The sequence below is a fragment of the Xiphophorus hellerii genome, chromosome 8 (assembly GCF_003331165.1).
Source record: "Xiphophorus hellerii strain 12219 chromosome 8, Xiphophorus_hellerii-4.1, whole genome shotgun sequence".
In the NCBI taxonomy this organism is placed as follows: domain Eukaryota; kingdom Metazoa; phylum Chordata; class Actinopteri; order Cyprinodontiformes; family Poeciliidae; genus Xiphophorus; species Xiphophorus hellerii.
Genome location: NC_045679.1, coordinates 13,947,915 through 13,975,648, shown reverse-complemented (window position 1 = coordinate 13,975,648; position 27,734 = coordinate 13,947,915). Strand labels below are relative to the sequence as shown.

Genomic DNA, 27,734 nt, shown 5'->3' with positions numbered 1-27,734 from the left:
CGTTTATTTTTATTTTATTTTACTTTTTTATTTTGTGCAAAAAAATAATTGAAAGCACTCGTGTGTTTTATTGGCTGCACAGGAGAAGATGAAATTGAATTAAATTATTATTATTTTTAGGAACTCTATTGACCCTATTTTGATTTCTAAATAGGGTACAATGTGGGTCAAAAAGTAGGTGTGAGTTATAAAATCAAAAATAAACCATATTAAATTAGTACAAACCATTTCAAAATCGTCATGATTTTTATTAATCATGAAATTTTCATCTTCAAAAATTGAAATAAAAAAACAAAGTGCTTTGTGGTGTTAAAACTTGGAACATTTTATGGTGGTTTCTGAAAGTTATTGATTGAACAAAATTTTATTTAGCGGAATCATAGGAAAGGGAGCTGAATACCTATAAATGCCACACTTTTTAGATTTTATTTCTGTAATAAGTTATATTTATTATTTTCCTTCCTCTTTACAATTATGAACTAATTTATTGGTCATGCAAAATACAGTGATTTTTGGGATTGCAACATAACATCTTTCAAAAAGGTTTAAAGCACTTTATCAATATGTTGTTGTTTTTTGTAAGCTAGAACTAACACTTTTTCATTTTCACTTTTCACAGATAAATGGACCAAAGGAATCTGTCACACTGAAAAAGGAAACACCATAGAGGCATCTGTAAAACTGCTATTTTCCCTTCTGCATAGTTATGATGACTGTCTGAGAGTTTAAATACAAAGAAGTTCGTCAATCCCACCTGTGAAAAATTCAAAGCGCTGTTCCAACACATCTCTGGAGCATTATACAAAAAAGACCTCCTCCCTACTGCTATCAAGAAACTAAGAAAAGGGGTAAAACAAGCTCTTCTGATCAAACTGGAGCAACAGCAGAGACAGACAGAAGGGCCTTTTTTCTTTCTTTTTTTCTTTTTATCTTTCTTACATACTCAAGTCAACATCTGACATAGCCAAAACACACAAAGTTCAATAGTTGTTTAAGTGAGAAAAAATGTGTTTCGTTTTGCAAGTCACAGGATAAATTGCTAATACTTTTTGACTTTTATGAACTGCCTGTAGTCAACATACTGAGTGAATTTAAAAATTCTTAACCTGTGTTGTGTATGTATGTGTATTGACCATCTGGGTGCAGTGATTGAAAACATATCTTAGTGCTGAAGTATTTACAATTCCTGTGTACTTTGTAGATATCAGAGGGAACACAGGAACACCAACCTAAGTACTGTTAAATCACAAAAATCTGACTGCATATAGTCAATATTTATCAAGTTCTGTGAACTAGACTGTTAAATAATATACAATAATTATAAGTTTATTTATATTATAATAGGTTTGCTGTTACAGAGTTTGAGGTACATGTAGTGTTGGCTGAGTTCTTTCATTCATTGACACTCAGACTGACAGAAGCACCTTGAAGGGGAGATCGTTGAAGGGAACATGGAGGCATCCATCCGTCCCCATGTCCCGTCTAATGGCTGACTTCAACGGAGGATATTAATCTTCTTCCCCTTGTGCAAGAGCAAGGAGTGTCCAGCGCTGATTAGAGCTACAGCCCATCTATCTCAGAACTCCAAAGCCTTGCGAATGTCCTGCCTCAGGCGTCAGCCGCTGGCCATCCCCATGGACACAGTCAAGATCATCCAATCGGAGAAGTTTCCCAGAGAGTGCCCTGTTCCAGTCACCCAACCTCGGTATGCCCCAGCTCCAAGAGTGGCGTGGGATGGTGGTGGTGAGGGTGAAATTATTGTCAACCAGGCCTGCAGTGACCTGACACTGGACATAGCACCATCTCCCAGGCCAATGGTGTCTCCTCCGGCCCCACTGATGCGCAGGGAACACAGCTTCCTGGCGCAGCGCAAAACCAGTGCCAATGAAATCTGCTACCACCAGTTCCACTACAAGATGGAAGATGTCATAGTCAACCAGTACGTGCTCCGTTCCTCCTCCACTTCTTCCTCCACTTCCTCGTCCTCATCTTCAGGCCCCGTCATGCCGTGCGAGCCCCTGGAATGCCCCACCTGTGGTCACACATACAACTTTGCGGGGAAGCGTCCGCGGATCCTCTCCTGCCTGCATTCGGTGTGTGAGGAGTGCCTGCAAATCCTCTACGAATCATGTCCCAAGTACAAGTTCATCTCTTGCCCCACATGTCGGCGCGAAACGGTGCTGTTCACTGACTATGGCCTCGCTGCTCTGGCCATCAACACCAGCATTCTGAGCCGCTTGCCCTCCGACCCCAATGGGCCCGTGCAGTGGGGCGGGGAGGCCGACCGCAGCTGCTACCAGACTGTGCGTCAATACTGCCAGTCAGCCTGCACCTGCCAGATTGCCAACCCGTTGTCCTCCTGTGGCATCATGTAGACAAGAGGGAGGAGGTGAGGACACTGCAGATAAGACTTGATGCTGCTCCCCACCAACACCACTCTTTTCATCTATAAGCTAAACCCTTTCTGCCAAGCCCCCCTCTCTCACATGTACAGTAAATAAATCCCTTCATAGATGTTATCTCTCTATATTTAATAACACAGATGGATACTGTGTGGGACTTATGGATGCTGGTGATCCAGTACGAAGTAAATAAATGTATTTTATGTATGGACTGGAAAAATATTCACTGTCTCTCATTTGGTTGGATGTGTTTGTCATGACATCTCTTTACATGGGAATGCCAGGGGAGGTATGTCCCCCCAACCTAGGAGAATAAAAATTAAATAAATGAAAAGAATATCTCTGAGTGGCCTTTTTTTCAGTGCTCTGAAATATATTAATTGCAGAAAATTGTAGAACAAAACTATCAAATACTTTTAATAATGCACTCTTATGGGTTTTTAAAGGAAGTATAAATCCATAAAGAGCGACTTAAATATGTTACTATAGTCTGTCTATCCTGAGATCTTAGTTTTTTTAGTTACTTTTACTGAAATATGAGCTCTAGGATGGAAACCCTACCATGCCACACCACCTGCAACATTTTCCAACTCCTTCAAATGTAATCCAAGCCATTCATAGGACGAAAGGCCAATTTCCTCCCAACGAGTTCTGGGTTTTTCTCTGGCTTTGTTTCCAATGAAAGACACCTGGAAAATCTACAAAGGGACTTTAGAGGCTTCCTTGTCAGATAATCTGAATAATTGCACTTAATGCCTGGATTGGTGTTATATACGTAAGCTCAATCTACATTTTCCTAAATTATTTCTAATCAAAGTCAAATGGAAAGTATGACTTATTTGGACAACAAATGGTTTTGGTTGATTTTATGACACTAAATTTAACTCATTCAAGTCAATGAATTATATTTGGGTGCTTGTCATTTTCTCCTCCATTGATACTATCACAGCTTTCTTTGTTTTGTACTTAATTTCTTTGCGCACAAAAAAAAATTGTCTCCCACAGGAGGTTTTGTGCCAATGCTTTAACCTTCTCTGACCTTGGACCTTGACCTTTATTATTTTGGTTTAATAAGATGGCATTGTACATCCATTCATTGACAATTCCTGCTAATATTTACAGGCAACTAAAGATAGGTGGTTGCCTATACCCAGCAGTTATTGGGGAAGAGATGGTGAACACCCTGGGCAGGTAGTTAGTCATTCACAGGACAACACAGAGACAAACAAAACAAACAACAATACATACACACCCTCATACCTAATGACAGATTAGAGGAACCTTTCAACCTAACAAACATAACCTGTTTTTTGACTCTGGGAGGAAGCAGTAGTACCCAGATAGAATCCATGCCTGACCAGGGAAAACATGCAAACTCTATATAGCAAAACCCCAGACTAGGATTTGAACCCAGGACATTTTTGCTGCAAGGTAATGCTGCCATGTTTAATAATATCTCATGTTTCATGAGATAATACCTGTTTCTAATATTAAACGTTAAGGAAACTGTATAATACATGGTTAACTATAAGGATATGCATAAGGAAACCTAACGGGATGTCATTTTTAAGCATATTCTCTTTGGTTCCTTCTCAGTACAAAGGCTGTAAATAAATAATGAAAGTACATATCCTGACATTTCCTGCTAACTGCCATTTTGTGGCGTTCTCACAACCCCATCTTGATTTCTGGGATTTTTTTTTATCTCACTGCTAAAAACAAGTAATCTGCTTAACAATTTAAGTTATTTTCTCCACTATTTAATACAAACATACATGCATATATACATACATTAACACTTTAACACTTTATATTGTGGGAAAAGATATTTTTATTTCACAGAATAAACAATAGTGTTAATGAACATTATTCTATAAATCCCATAGCTTTGAATGTAAAAAAACAACTGTTCAACAGGATATTTTTTATATTTTGAAAGTAACAATATAAAAGGTAATGCATTCAACTTGATGTATGAGTAAATAAAAATGCCTTATATACAAAACACGTTATTTTGCTGAATAATGAAAGGTTAGGAAGTCATTTACAAAGCAGCATCGACGCTGAGGCTGTTTCCTCTAAAAACCCCAAAATATTAGCTAATGGAAACCGACACTGTTAATTCAATCAGGCGACACTTTCCTTGTCCTCCTGAACAGTTGGCTCAGCCGTCGGCGGGTTGTGGTTTTCTCTGAAGACTGCGTCTGTGTGCTTCACAGATAAAACATTCATTAGTTTGACAGCATGCACTGGAAATACCAAACAAAAGAAAAAAATAAAAACTTGATTTAATGTCTCACCTCCTACTGTCTGACACAGCAGACGCCACTCTTCTCAAAGACCCAAGTTTTAGCCTCTGGATTATATTTTTCTTGCTTGATTCTTCTTTTACGGATTCCTGTAAAGATATCAAAAGCTTGAGTTACAGCACAGCAGAAAAATGAAATACATTTCAATAAGTAGAGTCCAGCTGCATTGTCTTCAGTAGCTACTTATGTAAATATCTCACCATCGGCAAAACGTCTTCCTCCTCTATCTCTCGTAGGTCACTCGTACTCTGTCGCTTCCCTCTGGAGCTTAAGTTAAACTTTTCTGCACCAAACACAAACCCTGAGTTAACCAGCAGTTCATTTCCAGACAAGAACAACCACAATATTACCACTGAAGCGAAAGATGCCTTACTTAAATGCATCTTTGAAAAAGTTGTGTCCGAAGCTGATCTCTGTCGGAAATAGCGAGGTTTTTGCTGCTGAGGTTCACTGGGAATTTCCTGTGCATTTTCAAGCCTGGGGTGGTTCTCCTGAGCATCTGCTGCATCATGCTGAGAAACAAGAACAGGCTATAAGAAAATAAAGTTGTAGTTTGCTATGTTAAGTATAGAACTGAATAAATGCATATTATGGATTCAAGACTATCATATGAATTCCTTGGAAGCCTCACCTTTTGCTCTTCATGTTCCTGGGGAGTATCTGTCTCTGCCTGCTTTGCTTGGTTTTGCATTTGATGTTTGGCATACAGCTCCATCTTTTGACAGACCCATTCCAAGTAGCACAGACCAGGACTGAGTTCCTTTCCCTCAAAAACAACAGAGCTCTGTACAAATAAATCCAGGGGAAAAAAACGTATAAATATAACCATAGATCTTGTGAAAGCTGACTGAGTAGATCTACAGTCAGTATTCATATACATAGATGCCAGTTTCAAAATGGGTGAAAAATACCTTTAGAAAAGGATGTATTTAGATGATTTATGTTGTAAATCATTTTTATATTTTCTGACCAGTTATAGGATAAACATAAAAATCTGATGGATCTATTATCTATGCTAAAACTGTTTGGCCATTATACTTAGCACTAATTTGTATACTTAAGTCTAAGAAAGCTTTCAGTAGAAAAGACAAAGAAAAAGCAGTGAGCAAAACTGGGAAAACAACATACCACTGAACAAGAATTTGGAGGAACCTAATTTAAATCTACTGTAGCTTCTGTCTTTCTATAAAAGGTAGATATGGCCAAGTTTTGCTCTGTATTTTTCTCTCCAATTGAAAGCAATGCTGGCTTAGACATTCAGAGTTAAACTGTGCTATTCAGACTTGGCCATTTAGAGAACAATTGTAATATTTACTACTCTTCTGATTTTTTTCTCTATAATGGTTCCTTGGCCAAGTGGTTCTGCGCTATTGTTCTTCTTGTTGATGTTTTTGTTTGCTTACTGTCTTTGCAACCCACTGATTTAGCCTCATTCAAGAGAAGGGATTGGACCAAGTTGTTGCGGCAATGCCTGGGTTCTGTTAGATAGCTAACCTTTTACCAATTGGCATTAAATGATTAAGTGAATCTGACAGTACAGTAATATAAATCATTCTGAAGGGAACAGCATCTATTTGGAGCCTGAATCTACTGACACAAAATGAATCTGCAGGATTTCAAGTGGCTTTATATTTATAAAGTACTTTGGTTTTACTGAACAGTCATACTGCTTTTATAGTTACAAGACTCATTCACAGAACCATACACACAAATAACCATATATTTATACACCAATGCAAAGACAAATAAGCATCATGGAGTTAAGTACCTTGACTAAAAACTAAAAAAATCAACAGATATCAGGGAGGAATCTGGAATAAGGTCTATAATTTCCCTTCTGTAAGACTCTTCAAAACAAGTCACTGTTGCTGACGACTATATAATTGGATATGAATTGGACTGGTTTGTCTAGAAAGTGACAAATTAAATTATCTCCTAAATGAAATTAAAGTTAATTAGACAACATCTAATAAACCAAAATAACCTTGCCAATTTGTAGTTTGTTTGTATTTACTTCTGTTTTAACTGTCAGGACAGGTTTTATTTGCTTGTATAATGTTCAAAGGACCATTTTACATAACCAGTCAATGCAGACGTTCATGTTGGTTTCCAGACTCTATTTTTCATAGGGTGTCAGCAACAAGTTTTCGCAGTTAGGTCAGTTATCGGTTCACACTACCTGATTACGTTTCTCAAAAAACTTCAAACACGTTTGTTTTACTGTGACTGAGATCGAGTCATACATACATATAACAACCACAAAGTGTTTGAGTTTACTGCCGTAGGCTGACATAACTTCACCAGAAGAGCATAAAAGACAGGATGACACTTTGCAATCTTCCTGCTTTTCATGCTGAGCAATTATTTTAGCCAGGCAGCAACAATAGAAGAGAAACCTCTGCAAGCACACACCCAACGACTGAAATATTAACATATAAATAAATAAAAAGACATAATCCCATAGTTTCAGCACAACTTCCTGCTGTTACCGATTTTAACTCAGCTCTTAATCAAATTCCAAATCACAGTTGATTTTCTCTGACTGCTGGTTCAGACATGCCCGACAAACTCTTCAGCGTCCTTCGCCTTGTTTTCATTACGCGCACGTCTGCTCCCACCTAGTTAGACTGGTTTTGCATCCATTCCACCGTCACAGACTATGACAGGTTGTGAACATGAAAGATGTCCTGCATTGGTAATACCATGCTTGGCTTAAGTTTAGGAGCGACTTTGTAAATAGGTGTTGCAATCGTTTCAACTGAAGACTTTCCCGTAACATTCTCAAACTTGAGCAATGCAAGACCGTACATGAGGCTGATTCACTGATGAGTGAATCAGCCTCGCTGACACAATCTGCCCTGCATTAAAACTAAACTCTAAGGGATTACAACAGTTTGAATCATGAGTTTGAAAGAATCGTACCTGTGAGATCTGCTCGACCGAGCCTACTAAAAATGGTTTTCTCTCCGTTTCTGACATTTGCCCATTGCGGACAGGTGGATCGAACCTCCTCCTCAAATTAAAACTCGCTGACCTTATACACCTTTTTAACTCAGATGTGTGCTGCTTGGGCAGGGAAGAAGTTTTAGGCTGTTGACTGAGCACCTCATAGACTTGCTTCCACCTCTTGGAGTCAGTCCTTTGTAGTTCTGGTTCTTCTTTTAGGTTCAAGGTTGTGGAGGCCTCTTCTGCTCTGCTGAGACGCAGGTTTGGAGAGGAAGGCGACGAGGAAGACAAAGTAGACATGAAAACAGGTGGCTGAGGTGTTGAAGCAGGAACGAAATTGTCACTTTGTAGGAGGAATAAATCCATTTCAGTGTTGTCTGTTGACAAAGAACCAGCTGTGGCAAAATTTGGTGTTTCACAGCTGGCCGACTCCACTCCAGAGTCCACAGATTCTGAGCGTGGGTTTACTGCGATGTTGGAGGCAGGTGCATGAGGCCCATCAGTGTTATCCCGTCGCCATTGGGACTCCGGAAGAGTTCTCTCCTCATATACATAAGCCTCCATAAGGTTACTAAAGCTCCTGTATAAATTCATCTCTGAAAAGGTTCCAGGTTTCTCCCTCAAGTCGTTGCTGAATGCAAAAGGAAAGTGAGCAAAGCTCACAGTGAGGAAATCTCCACAGGTAAGGCGGTGATGTAGGGTTAAAAAAAATCCCTGTGACCTACCTCTGTTGTTTTACCACGCCTCTTAACATCATTACATGTAGATACCTGCTACTACCCGTCACTAGAAATAAGGAGGGAAATTCAGCTGTATCTATAATTGAAGACTAATTTGTCCCTTCAACTGGAAGAATGCTACAAGAACAAGCCTCAACCCGTTTACGGGGTTCTGGGAAGTTTTTGTATTTATGGAAGCCCATAAGAAGGAATGCTAACGTCAAACAGAAACCATAATCTGGAGATCTGTCGCTTATCTGTGCTTCAAAAGCTAGACAGCATTACAGAATCCTAAATACATTTCTCAGGGCGATACATTGTTGTCACATGCAAGGGAAAGAAAACGTTGAAAAGGTTCAAACTATTTTGTCAAATCTACAAAGTAAACAAAGCAGGATTTATCAGAAACTGTAGGAATGTGCTGAACTGACCCTCCTGTCCACTGACATAACTGGCATTCCTCAGGTTAAACTCGTGTTAGGTTATCTGGTCCGACGCACAGACTCATTCATATTTTGTTAAAACAAACAAAAAGAAAGATTTTTATTGTTAAATGGAGGAAACGAGTTTCTGTTTGTGAGGGACACATCTATCAGCTATTTTCATTCGTAAAAGTATTGAGACCACTTGAACTTTAGCACATATTATCATTTAACAAACCACCAACATTAATGTATTCTGGGTGGGTCTTATGTGAAAGACAAACACAAAGTGCCACATAATTGTGAAGTAACAGGAAAGAATACTTGGTTTTTCAAGTTTTTTGTAAACACACAATATTCTGGAAAGAGTGGCTTGTGTTTTGTCCGGTCCCTTTTAAACTGATTTCCGCACGTTGTGGTGTAACCACTTGCCATCTGTTTGCTAATATACTCCTTTAGTATGTTACTTAAGTTCAGTAAAAACATAATAGTTTTATGAAGGTATCATAGGTTTGTTTGAGAATATTACTGAAAGAACACTGACGTTTAAAGAACAAAACAAACAGAGATAAAGTTATGGAGAAGATTAAAAAAGGAATTGGTCATAAAACAATAGGCAGTAGTAGAAAACAACTGTTAACGTACAAAGGCATGGCTTTCTTCCAAAACTGACGCGTTGGACAAGACGAATTACAATCTGAGAAGCAGTTAAGATGGCAATGTTAACTTTGGTGGAGCTGCTGGGATCCACAGCCCAGGTAAGAGAATCACACGGGAATTATTATTTTAAAATGTGCAATGCACATTTTCCTGTACATTCCATTTCCCTGGTGGTGGCAGCATGATGCTGTGGGTTTGCTTTTATTAAGCAGAGACAGAAAAGCTCGGCTGATAGGAAAATGTAGGGCAATCCTTGAAAAAACAATATTTCAGACTGCAAAAAATGTGAGATTCAATTAGAAGTTTACTTTCCAGAAGGACAAAAAGGTTTGATACATTTTTGGATTAATCTTCATTGTTCATTCTTCATGTGAATATTGTCTACCTTATTTACTGATGTGCTAAATGTACCAATTTTTATTTTACATTTTTATTTGGTCTAAAACACTATTCAGAGCATAAGTAAGCATAAGAATTTGCTCAAAAACAAGAAGTTTTAATTTGAACTTTTTTATTTTTAACTATATTACTAAAAGTTATGCATATAAAAGTACTAATATGATTCTCAATTCTTGAGGCAGATGGATTTTTCTTACTTGCTGTTTAAAGCCGAAATCCACCAGGGGTCGTAGCTGAGTAATTTTCAGACATTTCTTTCCAAACTGGTTTCCTGTTTGTGATGTCCGTTTAAAATGTACATCAAATATATAAAATTGTATTATTTGGAAATTGAAACTTTGTTTTAGAACTATTTGCTAATACATCTGAATACACCCCGAAGAATAAGAAACTAACAACCTTAATTTGAGTGGAACTCGAGAAAATGTTTATTAAAATTACTAAGGGTTTGTCAGATTCCCGAAATACTAAATAGTCCCTATTTGCTTCATTTAAATTTGTTCTGTTCTGTTCTTGTAGCTCACGTCAGTTGGTCCTGTGACCCATAGGTCGATCCGTGTGTTTGGGTTTAAATTCCTCTGTAGCAACCAGTAAACGGCGAAGAAAGGCTGGGATCCAAACACCTGTTGCTCCAACATGTCTGAATATGCCCGTGAAGTCAAATCTTTGCTGTCACCGGGTCCCTGCTACATCCCGGGGTGAGTAAATGTCCCCTTACAAATAAGATCCGACTGTAAGAATATGATTTGGCGCTCCACTATCAAAACTTCATCAAAACAACGCGCAGTAATAGGACTGAAGGCAGTTACGGTAATTTGAAATGAAAAGTTTATCCGGATACATTTTTAGGAGTGAATTGTTTTTTTTATCTCAATAATTTGCAAAGAAAAAACAAATCACTGGAAAGCATTTAACAAATAGGCTACAACAAATGTATTTATAGTACCTTGACCTTTATCTCATTGGTGTTGGGAATGATCCTACAACCTTGTCTAGTTCGGCTCAGTCCCTTCATTGATGAGATGTCAAAGTACAAATGTTTCGGGTGTCTTCACAGACTGAGTTCTGGTTTAGATTATTTCAGTGTAGGTCAAAGATTTACCCTGAATCCTCATCTAAATTTCCTTGGGGGGTATAATACGTGCAAGACTTTGTTTGTCTGAAGGCCAGAGTTTACAGTTGATACATTTTAGTTGTGAAAATCACGTCTTCTGCCTTGATTTACACACTCTTCAGAGCAATCTGAAACCATCTTCTGTGGATTTTAGGAGGGATTCTCCTCTTGTTGGAGCGATAACAACAGTTGGCCTTCTGCTAAATTCTGACACAAAAGGGAATCTGAATCTCATTTGCTGTTTGTCCAGAGTCGTGCTTTGACAATTGCCCCAACTGACCTGTCAGAACCTAAACACTTGAAGGGATCTAAGAATAAATTCCCTGACAGAAAGATGCCAAAAAAATTGTTTGTTTGTTTATTTGTGTTATTAATTAGGTACACAGGGCACTGTCCTGGACTCAGGTTCAGCATGGGCAAACCTTACGGAATGCTTACAGCCGAACTGATGTCTCAGAGGAAATGGTACCCAGAGTCTGACATAGCTCCTCTGCCAGAAAACATTCCTGATGACGTGTGGCGGAAGTCAATACCAGGATACACAGGTACTGAATGTGTCACACACACCAACACTGAGGATAAGTTGGCCAATTTGCCCTGCAAAGTGTAATGATATTGGTGGTTAAAATGCACAAACTATAGAATGTGTTTCTCTTATGCTTGCGATAAGTCTTTGAGTTGTGAACAGCAACATGAGACCAAAGTGGACATCTCTAAGCTGCTTAATTATTCAGGAGAGGCGACAAGTGAAGTGAAATAGTGATACAGCAGAGGGGATTAAAAAGGTCACACGCAGGTGGTTAACAAAACCTGCTGACGGAGGTGAATCATTATGATAAAGCAACAGAAAATATGTCTGCAGCATCTAAAAGTCCCTCAATTTCCCAGATGCTGTCGACTGAGTGGACTCAAATTCACTATATTGTCCTTTTTGTTTCAAAAGTTCTGGTTTTAAATCAAAACAACATAGAAAATAGTACATTTGAATTTAATTTAATTCAAAAATACTTTATATATTCCTGTCATACAGAAGCATAAATAAATAAACAAGAAAATGAAACAAAAAGGAAACAAATAATAATATTGGAAATAAAATTAAAAAATTAAATAACAATCATGTTAAGTTAATACTGTTGGAAATTATTAACAAATGTTAATTTATATATAATAAAATAACCTGGGAAATATCTTGTTTTTTATTTGTTGGATGCAATATTTGGCACATACATTTTTTTATCAAGCTATTTATTTATTTATTTCTATGTTTATTGTCAATTATGTCATAGTTAGTAAGAACTAGTCCTCATTTGCTTTCGCTGCTCCCCCTTAAATCCCTGTCTGGTTAGACAGCCGGGCAGAGAGATGTTGGAGTTGGGGGTCTGATCAATGGAGGAGCTGGCTTGACCTTCTTCTCTGTGCTCTGTATCCATGACGCCTCCTTTTTAACCCCCTCTAGGATTTAGATTCATAGTTCAGGTATTATTGGAGCTCATGAGATGCTGATCATCTGCTCCAAGTTGTAAAGCTGGCACCTTGTTGCTATGGTTACGCATCAAAACAATATTCCTGACACTGCATGCTGCCCTTTGATACAAGCTTTCTTTATATGCTCATTTAGTTTTTTCACGCTGATGCAGTATTTCATGCAAAAGGAGCCTCTGCCAAGTATTCAGTGTAAAGACTATCCAAGATATGACATTACTATTCAGAAAGCTCTCGTTTTGTCGAAAATAAAATGTTTTATTGGAAGTTATTCACATTTTTCTTAGAAATATATTTTAGTAATTGCAGAAAACCATAATAATAGAAATTAACACAAATTTATTGGAAATATGTAACTTTATGAAATGAATGTATATATGTAATTTTCACTTTTTGAATTAAATTACAGAAAGAAGTTAATGTTCTAGGGCTGCACCGTGGTGGAGTAGCACTGCTGCCTTGCAGCAAGAAGGTTGTGGGTTTTAATCCCAGCTTGGAGTCTTTCTCCATGGAGTTTGCATGTTCTTAATATTCAACGATGTTGTATTTCACAATAGAATTGGTGTAAAATTAGACTGCCACCAGAGTCCATATACACAAATCCTTAATCTTAGCAAAACTTTTGTTGACATAGTTGAAAACTGAACCCTTAATGTTGATGTTTGCTAGGTTTTATTCCAAGAAGTCGGAACTACTACGGCTGCAACTATAACGTGACCTGTAAGAAAGCACAGTGTGAAGTTTATCTGGCAGATCAGGTGAAGCGCAAGCAACAATCAAGGCCTCTTCCTACCATCAACACCAATGGCAGTGAACATCTTGAAGTAAATAAATGATCTCTCTTACACACAAATCTTTAGCTTCACTTCTCTCTTCTTGTCTCGCAATAATGTTGGAAAAAAAGCTGATTCATTTAACCCACAATGCAACCCAAAAAACTTTTGTCAGATGCTCATAATGTAGTCTTATGTATCCATGAGTCTTTTTTTGTGCTGGACTTGTCTGACGCTCCAGCAACTGCCTGATTTCACCATGGATCTACCTCACTTGCTCTCTGGTGCCTGTTTTAGTCATAGCAGCTCCCTGCAAATTGAATCATTTTCATACATTTTGCAGATCTGCATTGGTACTGAATTGCATCTATGTTGGACATTTCCCTTTGGTGATAATTGCATTTCAAAAGGGTTATTGGTGCGATCTGTTTAGTTTATCATCAGTTAATCCCAGCACTACACTTGGATTTAATGGTTTACAAGATAGATTTTTTTTCACTTTTTTACATTTTTGTTACCACTTTTTCAGAAATTTTTAAAAAAGCATACACTGATCAGGTGTAGCATTATGACTACCAGTCTAATAGTGCTCTAGTAGTCTACCTTTTGGTGCCAAAACAGCTCACGTCAATCAAAGCATAGGCTCCATCGTTCACCTGAAGGTGTGCTGTGGTACCTGGCACAAAGAATTCAGTACATTTGAAAAGTCCTGTAAGTTGTTAATTTTCCTGTAATTTTCACCCAGAGAGCTAAATCTCCGGTGACAGCGGCGTTGGACAAGGTGTTTGTCTACAAGTCCTTAAAGCCTTTCATACCTCCAGGAAGTCCATACCAAATGGAAGATGATAACCCCAAGAAGTACTTCATCCCAGGTACAGAAGACAGAAGAATTTGATGACACTTTATAATTATTCAGACGAGTAGCTCTTCACAATCTTAGAGTTTGATTGTTTTCTTTCTTTCTTTTTTATGGCTGATGCCAATCCTTTAAATTCTAGGCAAATTTTTAAGCCATTTACAAAAAGAAATACATTTATACACACACATACATTTAGAACTGGGAATTTTATGTAAATGAGGACACTTCTATCTCTGTTAATATTAATCTAAAGTTTTAAAGTTTCACAAGTTTTTGATATAGGCCATATCGGCAGTTACCCTGGGCAGCATTAGAAAGGGCCGTCGACCAGATAAAAACAAAAAAAAAAAACATAGCATCATTTGTGCTGTGGAGAAGTTTTGTGATGAATTTGTTGAGTAGACATGCCATTTTTTTTGCTGAGAATGGGGGCCCTATTTTACTTGCTTTGTGTTAGATTAGATTTATCCCATTCCAAAATAATATCAGACAATTCCCTGTATTTTAAATAGAGGACAGGAGTTTGACCAGGAGGCCATTTATGTAAGTACTGTCCCTGGTTTCTCTCTAGAAAATGTACTACTGAGGAAGTTGCACAATATTCTGGACATTTCCTTTGGGGTAAATGGGTCCAAAAAACCAGCCTGTTGTGAAGGCATAATTACAAAAAAGGGCATTTTGGCAAATGCAGCAACAGTTATTATTAACACATATGAATAATTATTTTATAGCAAAAGATAAAACTTGGTCAACCAAATAATAATTTCTCAATATTAGCAACTCACATTAGCACACTTCTATATTTTAACATTAAAGTAGTTTATAGATCTCAGTTGAACACAACATTACAAAATATTAAGTTGATTTTTTTTATTTCAAAATTACATATAGCTATGCAGATTTGAAGAAGCATTCACAGACATTAATATCAAATAATTTTTGGACCTGTGTCTATGCAATTAAATATATTTTTAATGTTATTTTCACAGTGCAATAATCATATAACAAGTAACTTCACTGAGTTTTAAAACAGGATTTGTGTGACCATGCCATTTATTTTCTCTTTGCAGGAAGCTTCTGACATTATATTTGACTTGTCTCCTTTGCAAAATTGATATAGTTCATTTAAATTAATTGGTTTTCCTGGACTTAAACTGACTCTTAAGCCAAATTCAACAATTATCAATATGATTTGCTGTAGGGCTTTTAAAAGGCTACACCAAATGTCTGATTTGTGAGCTTGGTTCAGTCTTGATGTGTATTTGGGCTTATTGTTCTGTGGGAACCTGTTATTTTATCCAAGTTTCAACCTTTCGACCTAAACAGTCACCCTCCAATTAAAAACCAAACTGTTTAGGGCATTGCTTCAAACTTGCTCAATAGGGTTCCCTGGACAAGAGATAAGGAGCCATTCTCCTCTTACTTACAGAGTGATGTCTTTTCACAGGGTTTACAGGACATGTGCCATTTTCCCACAACTTCTATGGCAAAGGATTTTCCATCACCACCAATCAAGCACTAAAAGAGTATGGGAAACATCAGAGACGCTTGAAGGCAGACGAAAGGGACCGAACACACCTGCCCACGTTCTATTCATCCAAAAAAGGCGTGATCCCGGGATTCACAGGGCATATACCAGGTCTGTGCTGCAAAACCTTCTTTTACAACAAAGTCTTAAGGTTAACTTTAAAACCTTCAGACCTTGATGTAGAAGCCAATGAAACTTACTGGTGAGCTTAAAACATGATGTATGTTTCTCCAAAACCCCCACAGGATACAAGTTCATGGTGGGAAGTACGCTCGGTCGGCTCTCTGAGATCACATATGGAAAGAACTTCAGTAAAATCACCGATCCATGAAAGCCTCCCGCTTCCCCCGGAAAAAGCACAACAATTCTGTACCATGAGCAACGTCACGGAGCAACCTCCTAGAAAAATAAAACTGATTGCAGTTTAAAGTGTTTTAGGTCTTTATTGAGAGACTGATTGTCACAGGGCATTAGAGGAAGCAACCATGAAATAACAAAAACACTGAAGATGTGAAAAAGAAGACAATGTGAAAAAAAGTTTCACATTAAAGTCCTCTATTTGCCAAATGTTAAAAAGAAAAAAAAAACATTTTTCTTCCCTTAATAAAATTTATGAACACGCTGTTAAAACATAGCTGGCACACATTTGATACATGAATCAGCCACCAGGGGGCTTACTGTAGTGCAGCAAAACAACAATAGAAAAAATAAAAATAAACAGAAAATTTGCAAAACCAAATGTACATCTAAGCTTTAGATCACAGAAGGATAAGAGCACCTACTGCATGTTTCTAAGTTCATGCACCTACAATGAGTTCATGCTGGGAATATAATAGGAAAGGAAACTGGTTAGAGTAAAAGTTGCTGGGTTTGTTATTTTTGGCACTGACATAAATATTTTAGTTTGTTTGCTTTACCTACTTTAGAAATAAAAACCTAATCTGTGTTGTGGTTTATAGGAATACAAGCAAATACAAAGAAAAGATATATAAGCATCAAATCCCGATTATCCAGATGGCACCTGATTGAACCTTATTCATAAGAAAAATGTTTGCATTTGTTTTTATTTATTTTACCAAACTATGATCAGAAACTGCACAGGAAAAAAGGAGAAAATACACATATGTGTGTTTAATCATATTCTGTGATTCACAGAACTTGGAATAAAATTGTAATTTATTTCTGTGTTATACACTTAACCTGTCAGATTGTTCTATTGCATGTAACTTTAAAAATTGCACAATTAAATTTTACACTGACATTTTTTTGAAACATCCAACTTTTAAACTGAAAAACAATTAGAAAAACATCCTTACCTTACAAATAATAATTGTTTCATAAAATCACTAATGGAAAGAAATATTGGTATTCCTGCTGGACAACATTTAGTCTTCTCCCATTACCGTGGTAATTATCCTACTCTAGTGCTTTTTTTGGTGCAGTTTTTTTGCTTCAGAATAAAAAGTTTAATTGGGCTTTGTAGAAGTTGTTCTGCATATTAACACTTTGTGTCATTAGAGTAAATAGTCGCACACGTATGATTTAGTTTTCAGCACCCAAGCCAGTCTGAGGTGGTCCCAGCTTTATGGATCTAATGGATTGAGCCAAAAGTCCAATCTGAGATCTGTCCAACTGCAGCCACTGAGACGGTAGCCTGTGCATTTGGAAAAGAAAAGCATAGAAGGATGTTAATCAGAGTAGGAAAAATGACAGACGCTACTGACAATTACAGTTGAAAATTAATTAAAATTAAAATTAAGGCTGGGCAATATTGCTTAAAAATAAAATCTCAGACCAAATCCAATTTTCAAATTTAATTGCCTTTTTCCCTCCCTTTCTTTTCCTTAAAAGAAATTACAAAGGACATAAAATATTTTCAAAATCTGGCTTGTATTTGACTTGAATTCAATGTCCAAATAAATAGAAGCTGTAAAACACACTCATCAAACAAGAAGGTAAACTTTGGTTGGGCTGACGTCACTCTGAACTATTGAAACCCATTGCAGCATTGGTTAGAAAAATCACATTTTCCAAAAATGAGATCCTCAAAAACAGAAAATTAGATTCATAAAATGGATTTATTGCCCAGCGTTATTTAAAATGTAGTTTTTCGTTCATTACTTCTCATTACCTTCGTTTTTGTGCTTCAGTGTGAGGGTGGGACCTTTTCTCAGCTCTGCTAGAAACACCAGCTGCTCCAAACAGCTTGGCCCACCGCAGGCCGCTCTGACAGGGACTGTCTTCCTGGACGGAAGCTGTTGCGTTTTGGCCTCTGCTGTCTTTTTCCACTTCTCTCTCATTCTCCCTACCATCCACATTGGTTTGAAACAAAGTACTTCTATGATCTAGGCTGACGTTCACAGCTTTTGCTACACTTTGCACAAAATCTGGCTTGTTTGACAAAGAAGCCAAAAGCAGATTTCTGTTGTTTTGCATGGCCCCATAATCCTGCTTGCAACAACTTGAACTCTGAGACCGTAGAAACTCCTGCTCTCTCCAGTGTGATTGACTGTTACGCCTGCTGTATTCCGACTTTCTGTTGGCTTGTATCTTTGGCCAACTGGTCACAAGCAAGGCAGAGCACGGCTGAGGTGGGAGAGCATCACGCTCCTCCGAACACAGCTGTCTTTGACTTAACAATCGTGGCTCCAGGAGAAGATTTAGGTCAAAGGGCAGCACTGAGAGCGGCTGAAGGAGAAGAAGCAGCTCCTGGAACAGAGGCCGACAGCGACTCAGTGACGTGTACAGGAACCCCCAGGTGTGGTAGTACGCTGTAACGACATCTGTAAGAAAAAACCCCACAGACATTCCATTGGCTCTGAAAGACGTTTCAAGTCAGAGTCAGAGTTTATGTGTCTGGTCTTGCTTTACTTCTAAACACCCAAATTACAAGGATTATCAACCAGATTCCACACATTCATCGCAAATAGAGTTTGTTTATCTGCAGTAGTACACATCTTACAATTATGTTTAGTTTTTTGTAAAGCTCAAGATTGATTTGTGCTTAATCTGAAAGTATCTTGCAAAAGTATTTCAATCACTCCTTTATTATCTTTTTTTGCATTTATGTTTTGCTGTAGAGATTCTAAACTTAGTGGCATAGGAGACACTCCATGCCAACCTCAGGACAGCATCTCTGCCTGAGCAGACTGACCAAATGACAGACATCTGCTTACTGGTCTGGCCCCTGGTGAAAATAGAAGAACTGATTCTGTAAACTGGTAAGCTTGGACAGACTAAAAAGCTGTTCATCAATACCAGTTTAAGATAACAACGCCTGTTTTACTGAAAGCTAGAAGTGGTTGTAATCATACGGGCAGAAGGGATCCTTTGAGTCTTACATTATGGTGCTGTCCCAGTTCATTGGCTCACCTTTTTGACTCTGCAGGTGACTAAGCCAGAATTCCAAAGCTCTCAAGCTGCAAGACAAGAAATAACCACAGGAAGTACAGGCTGTAGATCAACTTTTCATATGGTTCACCAGAAAGAGCATAAGTGACTTCAGCTCTTACTTGAGAAGGCCCATGAGGAAGGCTCTCAGTCTCATACAGTGGCTGGTGAGCTCGGTGCACCGCTTTATTTTGGAAACGAGGGTGTGGAGGACCTTGGTGGATGAACCTACAGCAGAGATAACAACATCTGTGAATTTATCCCTTAAGCATCTACAAGTATTCAGCCAATCGAAGCACTGGGAAGCAAAACTGCAAATACCCATTCTTGTGGAGATCTCCACCACACTCCAGGAGTGATTGCGGCGCTGCCCAATTATGAAATCCAGCTTGTGGTCCCTCAGTCCATCCTCTAAAATGTTCTGAATTGCAGGACACAAGTGTTCTAGGACGAGGCCAGCTATGGTGGGACTATAAGAGCTGTTACCCAGACGCATCTGAACCACCAGAAAAAAAGGGACACAGGCTGCTGTAATGTGTGTCCTGCTGCTGACACGAGTTATTTAACTCTTGTGCTGAATTATTGGTGTCATGCTTTTTCTTGGGACGTGTTGTTCTTAGTGCTTAGTTCTGCTGACTCACCTTTTCTTCTGGGTCTCTGCTACTTCCAAAATGAGCCATGATCAGATCCACTGCCCTGCTCACAGCTCTCAGCAAACCTGGACACAATGTACAAGAAACACAAATCTAGACTTCTTTACAGTTTGCTATTTCTGGTAACATTTTTATTAAAACTTCTTAAAGTATTTTTCCATTTATTTCTAAAAGCCAGTACTGGTTGCTGGGATAAAACCAACATGGTTCTGACACAAATATTTTAAATATTTTCCAATTATTGATTAAAACATATAAGAAACATTCCTTATTTAGGCAAATACAACTTAATTTTAGAAGAAAAACAAAAGATTGTAGTGTTTTTTTCTTTCCTTCTACCTTCATTTCTTCATAAATTTAGTTTCATGTCATTCTTTAATTATGGAACCTGCAAAAACAGTAAGAAGATGATTGATAGACAAACAGATGGACAAACAAATAAATGGATGTAACATTTAAACAGTGAATCACTGTCACTTTCAATCAGTGACAGTGACTGAGGTTTGCAAGTGTCAGTATTCCCTTTTTCACTCCTTTGTTTTTTTCCATATTTATCTAGAACTGGAAAATGCTTAACCAATTCCTGACTTATCAAGTCTGCATAGGAACCCTATATTTAAACCTGACAAACTGCCTCAATAATGTTCTTAATCGTTTTAAATGTGAACTCTATCTGAACACAGAGAGTCAGTTTTCCATTTCAGAAACGTTCCTCTTTTCTGTGCTTTGCTCTGCCTCTCCTCTTTCATCTAATGCAGAGTAGCCCATGCAAATGTCACGGTAAATTCTTTATGTGTGTTGAAGCTGCCTGCAGTGCCGCAACCACTCTTACTCTTTGCTGCTGCTGCAGATGCCTCTGACTATGAATAAATGCTGTGAAAGAATCCAATGTATCTGATTAACTTTGCATTAGGTAGCCCTTGAGGTGGCACTAGGGCAAAAATGATTAGGTATGATTTAAATATTTATCACTGCTCCATCAGTTTTTGTCTCATCTTGGAGTCTGCAGTCTCTCTCTGTTTTTTTCTTTCACACACACACTCAGGCTGGGGAGCAGAGAGCTCAACCAATCCTGAGCAGGGATGGTTAAAAATAGGTCATGTTTGAGAGGAAGCCCCTTCAGGGTATTGAAGGCACTGCTGCAGCACACTGAGGTTTTATGCTTTTTTTAGCAGCTTATCCCTGGCAAGATGATACCAACATTGGGCAAATTTTGTTACACTAACAATTGTTCATTTTCATATCTTCCAGATTCAAATTTAACCATAACACATCATTGATGCTTGTTTGTGCCTGAGGTGACCCTCACCTTTCCTCTGCAGATGACTGATAGACATTGACTCGTATGATGTATCCGGCGAGAGGCAGAACTCTGCAGGCGGCCTGTTGTTCAGGATCAGCGACTGACTGTGCTGACTCTTAGCTGGCTTTGGGCTGAGCCTCTCAGGCTCATGGTTTTGCTTGGAATGCAGGTCTGAGGAGATGAAAGTGCTTAAAGAGGAGAGGCGAGCTGCAGCAATGAGGGGTTGATGATGCTGGAGCATCAGCTGTGATTGTGAGGTTTGGGGAGGCGACAAGGACACTCGAAGGTTCGAGTCAGGTTTTCCAGGTGTTATGTGGGAGGCTTTTGAATGGAAAGCAGTTTTTTTGGGATCCTTGTTAGTATTTTTGGATCCAGAAGTAACTTGCTTTGACTCTGGCTGCAGGGTGATCAGGTCCTGACAGGTGTGAATCCTAACAACGTTGGGTTGATTGTTCGTTGTGCCAGAGTTTAGGCTTGAGCTTTCCTGAGACTCGGCCATCAATTTTAGATTAGCCTCTTGTGATGTTCTTTGGGACTTTGGACTCCACATGTGTCTGCGGCTGAAACATTTTGGACTCGGAGTGCAGGTGGAGCAGGTATCGGAGCTGGATGCAGCCTCCAAGAATACTGGGCAGAGGCTCTCCACTGGAGATGGCTGGAGTTCGGACAAACACTCGCTTCTTTTCTCCTTGGACTTGAGTCCGTTCGGGGAGCTAGCAGGCTTGCTGCTCTTTTGGTTTAGGTACTGCTCAAGCAGGCCTCCTAGGTGTTGAGGCTGATACTGTGGCTTTTCTGCAGGGAGCAGAACGAATGGCTGGATGGGCAAAGAAGTCGGCCTTCGTAGCTTACTGTAGCGTCCCAGTTCCTTGTCGCAGCACCAAACACCTGAGAGAAATTAGACATTATCATCAGCAAAACACAGTATTTTAAATTTGGATTTTGTATGTTTTTTTTATTGTTTCTCCCACAAAAAGAAGAAAGATATCAAACTTTCTCTCCTTACTCATGTCAGTGGCATCTACATCATTGTAATCCCGCTCCTGAATCACAGATGGCTGGGTGGATTCAGCTCCTGTTTCTTGGCATTTACTACTATGTGGGCTACGCTGGCTGCTGCACAGTGAACAAGGCATGTGGGAGAAGCTCTGGGGGCCCTGCAAATGTTGCTTCCTCCAGGGGGCAGTGGAGGTGGTGGCAACCTGGTGGTCGCTTGCCTTAAAAAAGAATATGTATTTTTTTACTAAGCAAGCTTTTGTCATAACTTAGCAATTTACCTGCTGTAATTTTATTTTCATTTTTACCTGTTGTCTTTAATGACATGTTCTCAACATGTTTTCACAGAGAATCCTGTTTTTACATCAGTTTGCCTTTCTATAAAAATTATTTTTCTTAAAAATATTTTTGTAGCAAGTGTTTGCTGTCAAGGTTACAATTTTGCTTTACCTATTGTCAGTTCAAGGTTGTCATAGATGCATTACCCAGCGACTGCAGATTTGTAAAAGCATAACTGCATCTAATGTGTTATTTTGTTAGTGCAATACATGTTCTTAATTTGATTTTCTGTACTTGCAGTTTAACAGTTTGCTGAGATATAATCTTCTAGAAATGAATATTTATTAATTACTTGCTAAGTTTTACATAGTGAATCTGACATGAATAAAGTATGTTTTGATGTTGATCTGTGTCTCACTTTGGAATTTTGAATCTAAATATATTTTTACACACAAACCTCCATGTTTTCCTTGGTTGGTCCTTCCTTTTCAGAGTCAAGAGGGGGCAGAATGGTGCTGCTTCTGTCAGGCCCTTCGAGACAGCTGGTGAGACTGGACCAGGCGGGGCTTGGTGACTGGGATGAGAGGTCACAAGTCACCAGCTTGTAGTACTTCTGGTTTGTCCCCATGGCCAGCGTGTCCTGACTTCGTATGCAGGCAACCAGATCTGTAACCTCCAGCGCAGAAAGACCAGGAGCCGATGGCTCCTGGGAGTAAAGGTTGCAGTTTGAATCTAGGCCGGACGGTGTCGACCCAGCTTCTTCTCTCTGGGCCTGTTGAGGAACAGGTTGGAGACTGAGGAACACAGACCCCTCAGATGACCGACAGGGGTCAACAGCAGGGCTGCTGAGATCCTGAGGTGTGGCAGGATTGTTGCTTTTGTTGTAGATGGTACAGAAATTAACCAGCACACCGTCTGAGCTGTTACAGGAGGAATCACTCACATCTTCTGTGTGAATGTTGGGCAGCTGCTCTGGGGAACATTTGTGCTCCCTGTAAATGTTCTCTTGCAGTCTGTCTGAGTCCTGCTCCAAACAAGTCAGAAGAGCGATGCCAGATCTGCTCACAGCAAAGCCCTGGCATCCTGACTGCAGCAAGTCCATCTGGTTAGACAGCCAGTGTTGGTTCCTTCCCATTCCCAGCATTAATCCTTCATTAATCCATTCACTGTCCAGGTCCTCATGAAGCAGTGCGTCATTACCACCGTTGTTCAGCGACCAGTTGGAGTTTCCATGCAACACGAAAGATGAATCCTCGCGATATCTGTGGAGATTGTCTCCATCACTGTCTTCGTCTTCCTCGTCCTCATCTAGATCTGGGTTGGGAAGGAACGAGTTGTGTGAGCGCTGGGTGGTTGCAGCTCCGCAGCTTTCCTCCTTGTTGATGGAGCCCGTTTCTTCTGGCGATGAGTTGGAATCGTACCTGCCGCTGCTGTCACTGGTCCCCTCTTCCTCCACCCGATCCTCACGGAGACTGCTGTAGCTGCTGGAAAAGGGCCTCCGTCCACCCGTAAAGCAGTGTTCTCGAGTGAGTGTGTCCTGCTCTGGGAGGGACACCGCCCGGGTCAGACCCGACGAGCAAAGCCGGCTGGGCCTCTTGGCGGAGCTGCACAGGGCCTGGACCGGAAGCTGCCAGGTGGGAAGCTGCACCACTGGGAAGTGGCACGCTAGCAAGGTGTGACCCGGGAGAGTGGATGCTCCGATCATGCTGTCCCCATGTTCCTAAAACTATCCTGCAGAAGTAAAAAACATAAAGGCTTCCATTTAAAAAAATGCTGAGGTTATGCACACTTTTAAGCCAAACGAGTTATCTTTAAGTAGCTTGTACGGGATGTTTGCATCTCTATTAGAACAAAAACAAAAGCTTTGGATCAGCCTTTTAAATTTTCATTTGTGGTTCACGCCTCATAGCAGATCAGAAGGAAAATAATTCCTGCGAAGCTGCTAGGGTTGTTTTTCCTCCCGAACCTCAGATCTGTGACAGATCTATACCTTTAGAATTTATTCAGGTGCTTTGAAACCTGAATAAAATAAAGAAGAAAGCATTGTTAGAAGCAAGCTGAAAAAAACAAGGTGAGAGATGAACACTAAGCAGAACTACAGGATGCTGCTATCACAGTCTGCACCACCAGACCTCAAACTCCCTCTGTGATGTGTGCCTCTGGGTCTCAGCCGAGTGTTGCGCTCCATAATTCAGTCGACCACTACCAAACCCCTCCTTTCTGTTCCTCTCTGCTTGGGCCAACCACAATCACACAGAGTTAGTCAGCTGCTCTGTAACTAGGGCAGCTGCACTGCAGAGATGCTCCGCCGACACTGCTGAAAAGTAAATGCACCTTCACATCTGCTCGGCTGTTTACGAATTTTTACGTTGCAGGATATAACAAAACACCCAGTTCTTTACCAGGTTCTAGAGTTGATTAAATATAAAATGGAGTCTACAAAATACACAACAGATTACACACGGTCACTGTTAATTAAAGAAAAATGGACCCAAATTAGCTACAATGCCTTGCAGCTTCCATAGGGATTCAGCAGGAATGTGATGCTGATAATCAAATGAGTGAGAAAAAAAGATTTATGTTTGCAAGGTTGTATCTAATTCTAGAGACTAAATATTAAGTTAAAAATGTCATAAGACAAAATAAAATCTTAAGTTATGTTTAAATTCTAGTATTTTTAAAAACTAAAACTAAAAAACACAACATAATTACAAATTAACATATTTTAAGCAGAGGACACTTTTACAAGTAATTTAGAACTTATGACATTTATACTTACAGTAGATAATGTGTATTTATGTTAGAACAGGATAGATTACTTTCAGTGCCGATTTATTGTTTACTGCATATTCCAAATGCTTCTCAGTAAACATAAAATAATGTCAGAATAATGAAGCTTGTTTAGAAACAAGAAGCCTCGCTTTAACATATGGTAGGTGTGTTCCTATTGCATTTTTGGTTGAAACATATTTGTTCGTGATTCGGTGAAGTTACTTCTAGCCAATAGAGTATCAAAACATTTGCTCAAGTAAGAGTAACAATACGTCAATAATATAATGAAGTAAAAAGTATGATGCAGTAAAACCACTATTAAAAAAACCTTTTTCTTTTACTCAGTTAAATGCAACTGGTTACTACCTACCTCTGCTTCATTTTAAGATAATTTACATTTGCTCATACATGTTTGTTATATGAAAATGGATGGATTTATCCTATCCCTGCTAATTTACAGTAGAGTTTGATTCAATTAGAAAGAAGTAGGCCAGCTACTGAGGAGGAATTTCAGGATCCAAGTGGATTAGTCCCGCCTTCATCGGGTTGCAGCACAGAGATGGTTGTGATTAACTGGACTCTGAATGTCTGTCGCTTCATGCCAGCCATTTACGACAGACTGGAGTCACAGTTAAATGGAAGCAGAGGCTGAAGCCCGCTGTGATTATAATGTGGCTTATTATCTCTGATTTCAGCCTCTAATGAGACAATATCATCCCAACTCAAAATAGTTTGCATTTACTGTGTAATATTGAAGAGGATAAGGGCTGACTTTAGAACAATTATTTGTCTGGAGAGACATTTGTCTGACATGTAGTGGAAAGTAACTTCTACAATGCTTTGCAAAAATGTTCCTTGAACATTTTGTCATATTATAATCACAAATCATAATGTTAGACTTTGAAGGTGAGCTTTCTCTCCAGGCTGATGTCTTTTGCAGCATCTAAAAGATTTTCTACCAGGATTTTCCATAAGTATGAATAGTTTTCCTATGGAAATGAAGAAAGTCATTTCCACAGTATGATGCTGCCGCCACCATATTTCAGTGTGGGAATGGTGACATGTCCCTTGTTCTTCATAAAACTTTGTTTTCTAATATTCCCTAAAGAAGAAATGTGAGTCCTAAGATTAAATTACACATAGGCTGAAAGCAATTGTTTCCCATGAATTTTACTGAAGACTATCTAAAAGAAGGGATCTGGATATGTAGACCACAATTTTTAGATTTCTAACTCTATTTTTTTTTACTTTGTCTTGTATCTGTAAATTTTCACAATCATGTATTACTTCTCTTTTACTATACATGAAGGCATGTTAGCTTTCAGTATTAAGTTTAAAAGTCGCTTACATAAGTTCATAATTAATAGGAAGCGTGCATTTTCAATCAATTTTCTCCACCAAAACATTAAAACAATTACACTACTAGAATATGTGACCACAATGTCTAAATTAAGAAGTGGTGACTGAAAAACATAGTACACTTAATGATTTTTAATTTGGAGTGCTTTAGTCACAACATTCCTCAGCGATCTCTTTGCCATTGTGATTGTTAAGGAAATATCCACTTTTCCTTAAAACAAATTTGGAGTTATAAAGGTTTTCTTGGATTTTTAATGCCCAGCTCACTCTAAAATGTCCTGCCTTGCAAGGACATTTTAGCCAGGTTTGACATCTAGACCTTAATTATTTTCATTATACAGCTTTATTTAACCTTTTCCTAATTGCACTTTCAATTAAACAACATTAGAAGAAGCTAGCACATTTAGCTTGTTTTCTGAAATAGAACAGCCTGGGAGATTAGCAGCTGCCTTATTGTTCATTTGGAAATATCCTTCAATTTTAAAACTGGAAAATTCTGTGCACCAATTACATTTTCTCACTCCTGCAGACCAGTTGCTTCTCTAACACCACGGCTGATGTAATTTCTTATAAGAACTGTCTTAATATTCAACAAAATGCTTCAAAATGGCTAATTGTCAAAGCGAGTCTTTTGAAATAGTAACTTCTACTTGATGAGCTGTTGATCACACACGTTTGATGAGTAGCTTTGAGATAGATTATCAGATCACTAAGACACATAATTCCTTTAAATGCCCCAAGGATGAGCTTCCGCAGTATTTTTTCTTGAGTTTTAATAAAATATGATACTCTGCAAACATTGATCATAAAATATATATTCCTCCGTTATTCTGCCCCGATTTGAAAAGCTAGCACTTAAAATAAGTTATGTTTGTTTTTCATCAGGAAATTATAAATAGGGCAACATGATAGATAAAAGAGCGTCTGTGCACACATGCATAACCAAAGCATCCATGGCAGCAGCACCATTTCCGAAGCAGCTCGGATGCACAACAATTTACTAGCATTAGAAAACAAAAGGATTTTGACAAAAAGAAGCAGATTGCAGCACGTATGCACCAATGCATTAACAACAACAACAAAAAAAACCTACTTGAAAACAGCCGTCAGTCACAGTAGATGTGCGTCTTCCAATTGCAAATTCCTCATGAAAACATTTTACAAGCTTGTTTCTCTTCCAGGTTTACACAAAACTGCATAGTTTCTTAATAATAATAAAAATAGAGCATCCACTTTTAAAATCTCTCCATGCTAACTGTGTTGGAGAACCACATGAACCCGGTCCGGCATGTAAATGCGGACACACGCGATCATCATCGACCCCCACGCCGCCACATCAGCACCGCTCAGGCTGCCGGAGATGTTACGTCAC

At 38.8% G+C, this 27,734-nt stretch overlaps 4 protein-coding genes across 11 annotated transcripts in view; 2 read left to right on the top strand and 2 right to left on the bottom strand.

The window, feature by feature from the left end:
* The window catches only part of rnf208 (ring finger protein 208), a 31,357-nt gene extending 28,614 nt beyond the window's left edge, over positions 1–2,743 (top strand). For all 5 annotated transcript variants that reach the window (XM_032570053.1, XM_032570052.1, XM_032570055.1 and 2 more), the window contains one exon: positions 620–2,743. In XM_032570053.1, coding sequence (XP_032425944.1) covers positions 1,599–2,375 — 777 coding nt within the window. In that variant the 5' untranslated portion in view covers positions 620–1,598 and the 3' untranslated portion in view covers positions 2,376–2,743. The remainder of the gene's footprint in view (positions 1–619) is intronic.
* Positions 2,744–4,213: 1,470 nt separating this feature from the next.
* Positions 4,214–8,348, bottom strand: LOC116724389 (serine/threonine-protein kinase phg2). Of its 3 annotated transcripts, none has more exons than XM_032570048.1 (6): positions 7,634–8,348; positions 5,343–5,495; positions 5,085–5,241; positions 4,912–4,994; positions 4,703–4,800; positions 4,214–4,613 (listed from the first exon to the last, which is right to left on the bottom strand). In XM_032570048.1, exons 1-6 carry the CDS (start codon positions 8,249–8,251, stop codon positions 4,526–4,528), a joined length of 1,197 nt encoding a protein of 398 aa, XP_032425939.1. In that variant the 5' UTR covers positions 8,252–8,348; the 3' UTR covers positions 4,214–4,525. The 3 variants fall into 3 exon arrangements, with proteins under 3 accessions (XP_032425939.1, XP_032425941.1, XP_032425940.1); XM_032570050.1 differs by having other exon boundaries at positions 7,817–8,348; XM_032570049.1 differs by having other exon boundaries at positions 5,085–5,223; positions 7,634–8,346.
* A 1,763-nt stretch (positions 8,349–10,111) lies between these two features.
* On the top strand, positions 10,112–16,042 carry cimip2b (ciliary microtubule inner protein 2B). Its single transcript, XM_032570051.1, has 6 exons — positions 10,112–10,555; positions 11,350–11,516; positions 13,123–13,277; positions 13,972–14,098; positions 15,533–15,724; positions 15,859–16,042. The coding sequence occupies exons 1-6, from the start codon at positions 10,494–10,496 to the stop codon at positions 15,942–15,944; spliced, it is 789 nt and encodes a 262-aa protein (XP_032425942.1). The 5' UTR covers positions 10,112–10,493; the 3' UTR covers positions 15,945–16,042.
* Positions 16,037–27,707, bottom strand: LOC116724385 (iporin). Of its 2 annotated transcripts, none has more exons than XM_032570039.1 (10): positions 27,456–27,707; positions 22,689–23,962; positions 21,963–22,173; positions 20,966–21,844; positions 19,645–19,721; positions 19,325–19,499; positions 19,126–19,231; positions 18,986–19,050; positions 17,745–18,396; positions 16,037–17,267 (listed from the first exon to the last, which is right to left on the bottom strand). In XM_032570039.1, exons 2-10 carry the CDS (start codon positions 23,934–23,936, stop codon positions 17,156–17,158), a joined length of 3,525 nt encoding a protein of 1,174 aa, XP_032425930.1. In that variant the 5' UTR covers positions 23,937–23,962; positions 27,456–27,707; the 3' UTR covers positions 16,037–17,155. The 2 variants fall into 2 exon arrangements, with proteins under 2 accessions (XP_032425930.1, XP_032425931.1); XM_032570040.1 differs by having other exon boundaries at positions 18,986–19,032.
* Between the last annotated feature and the right edge of the window lie 27 nt (positions 27,708–27,734).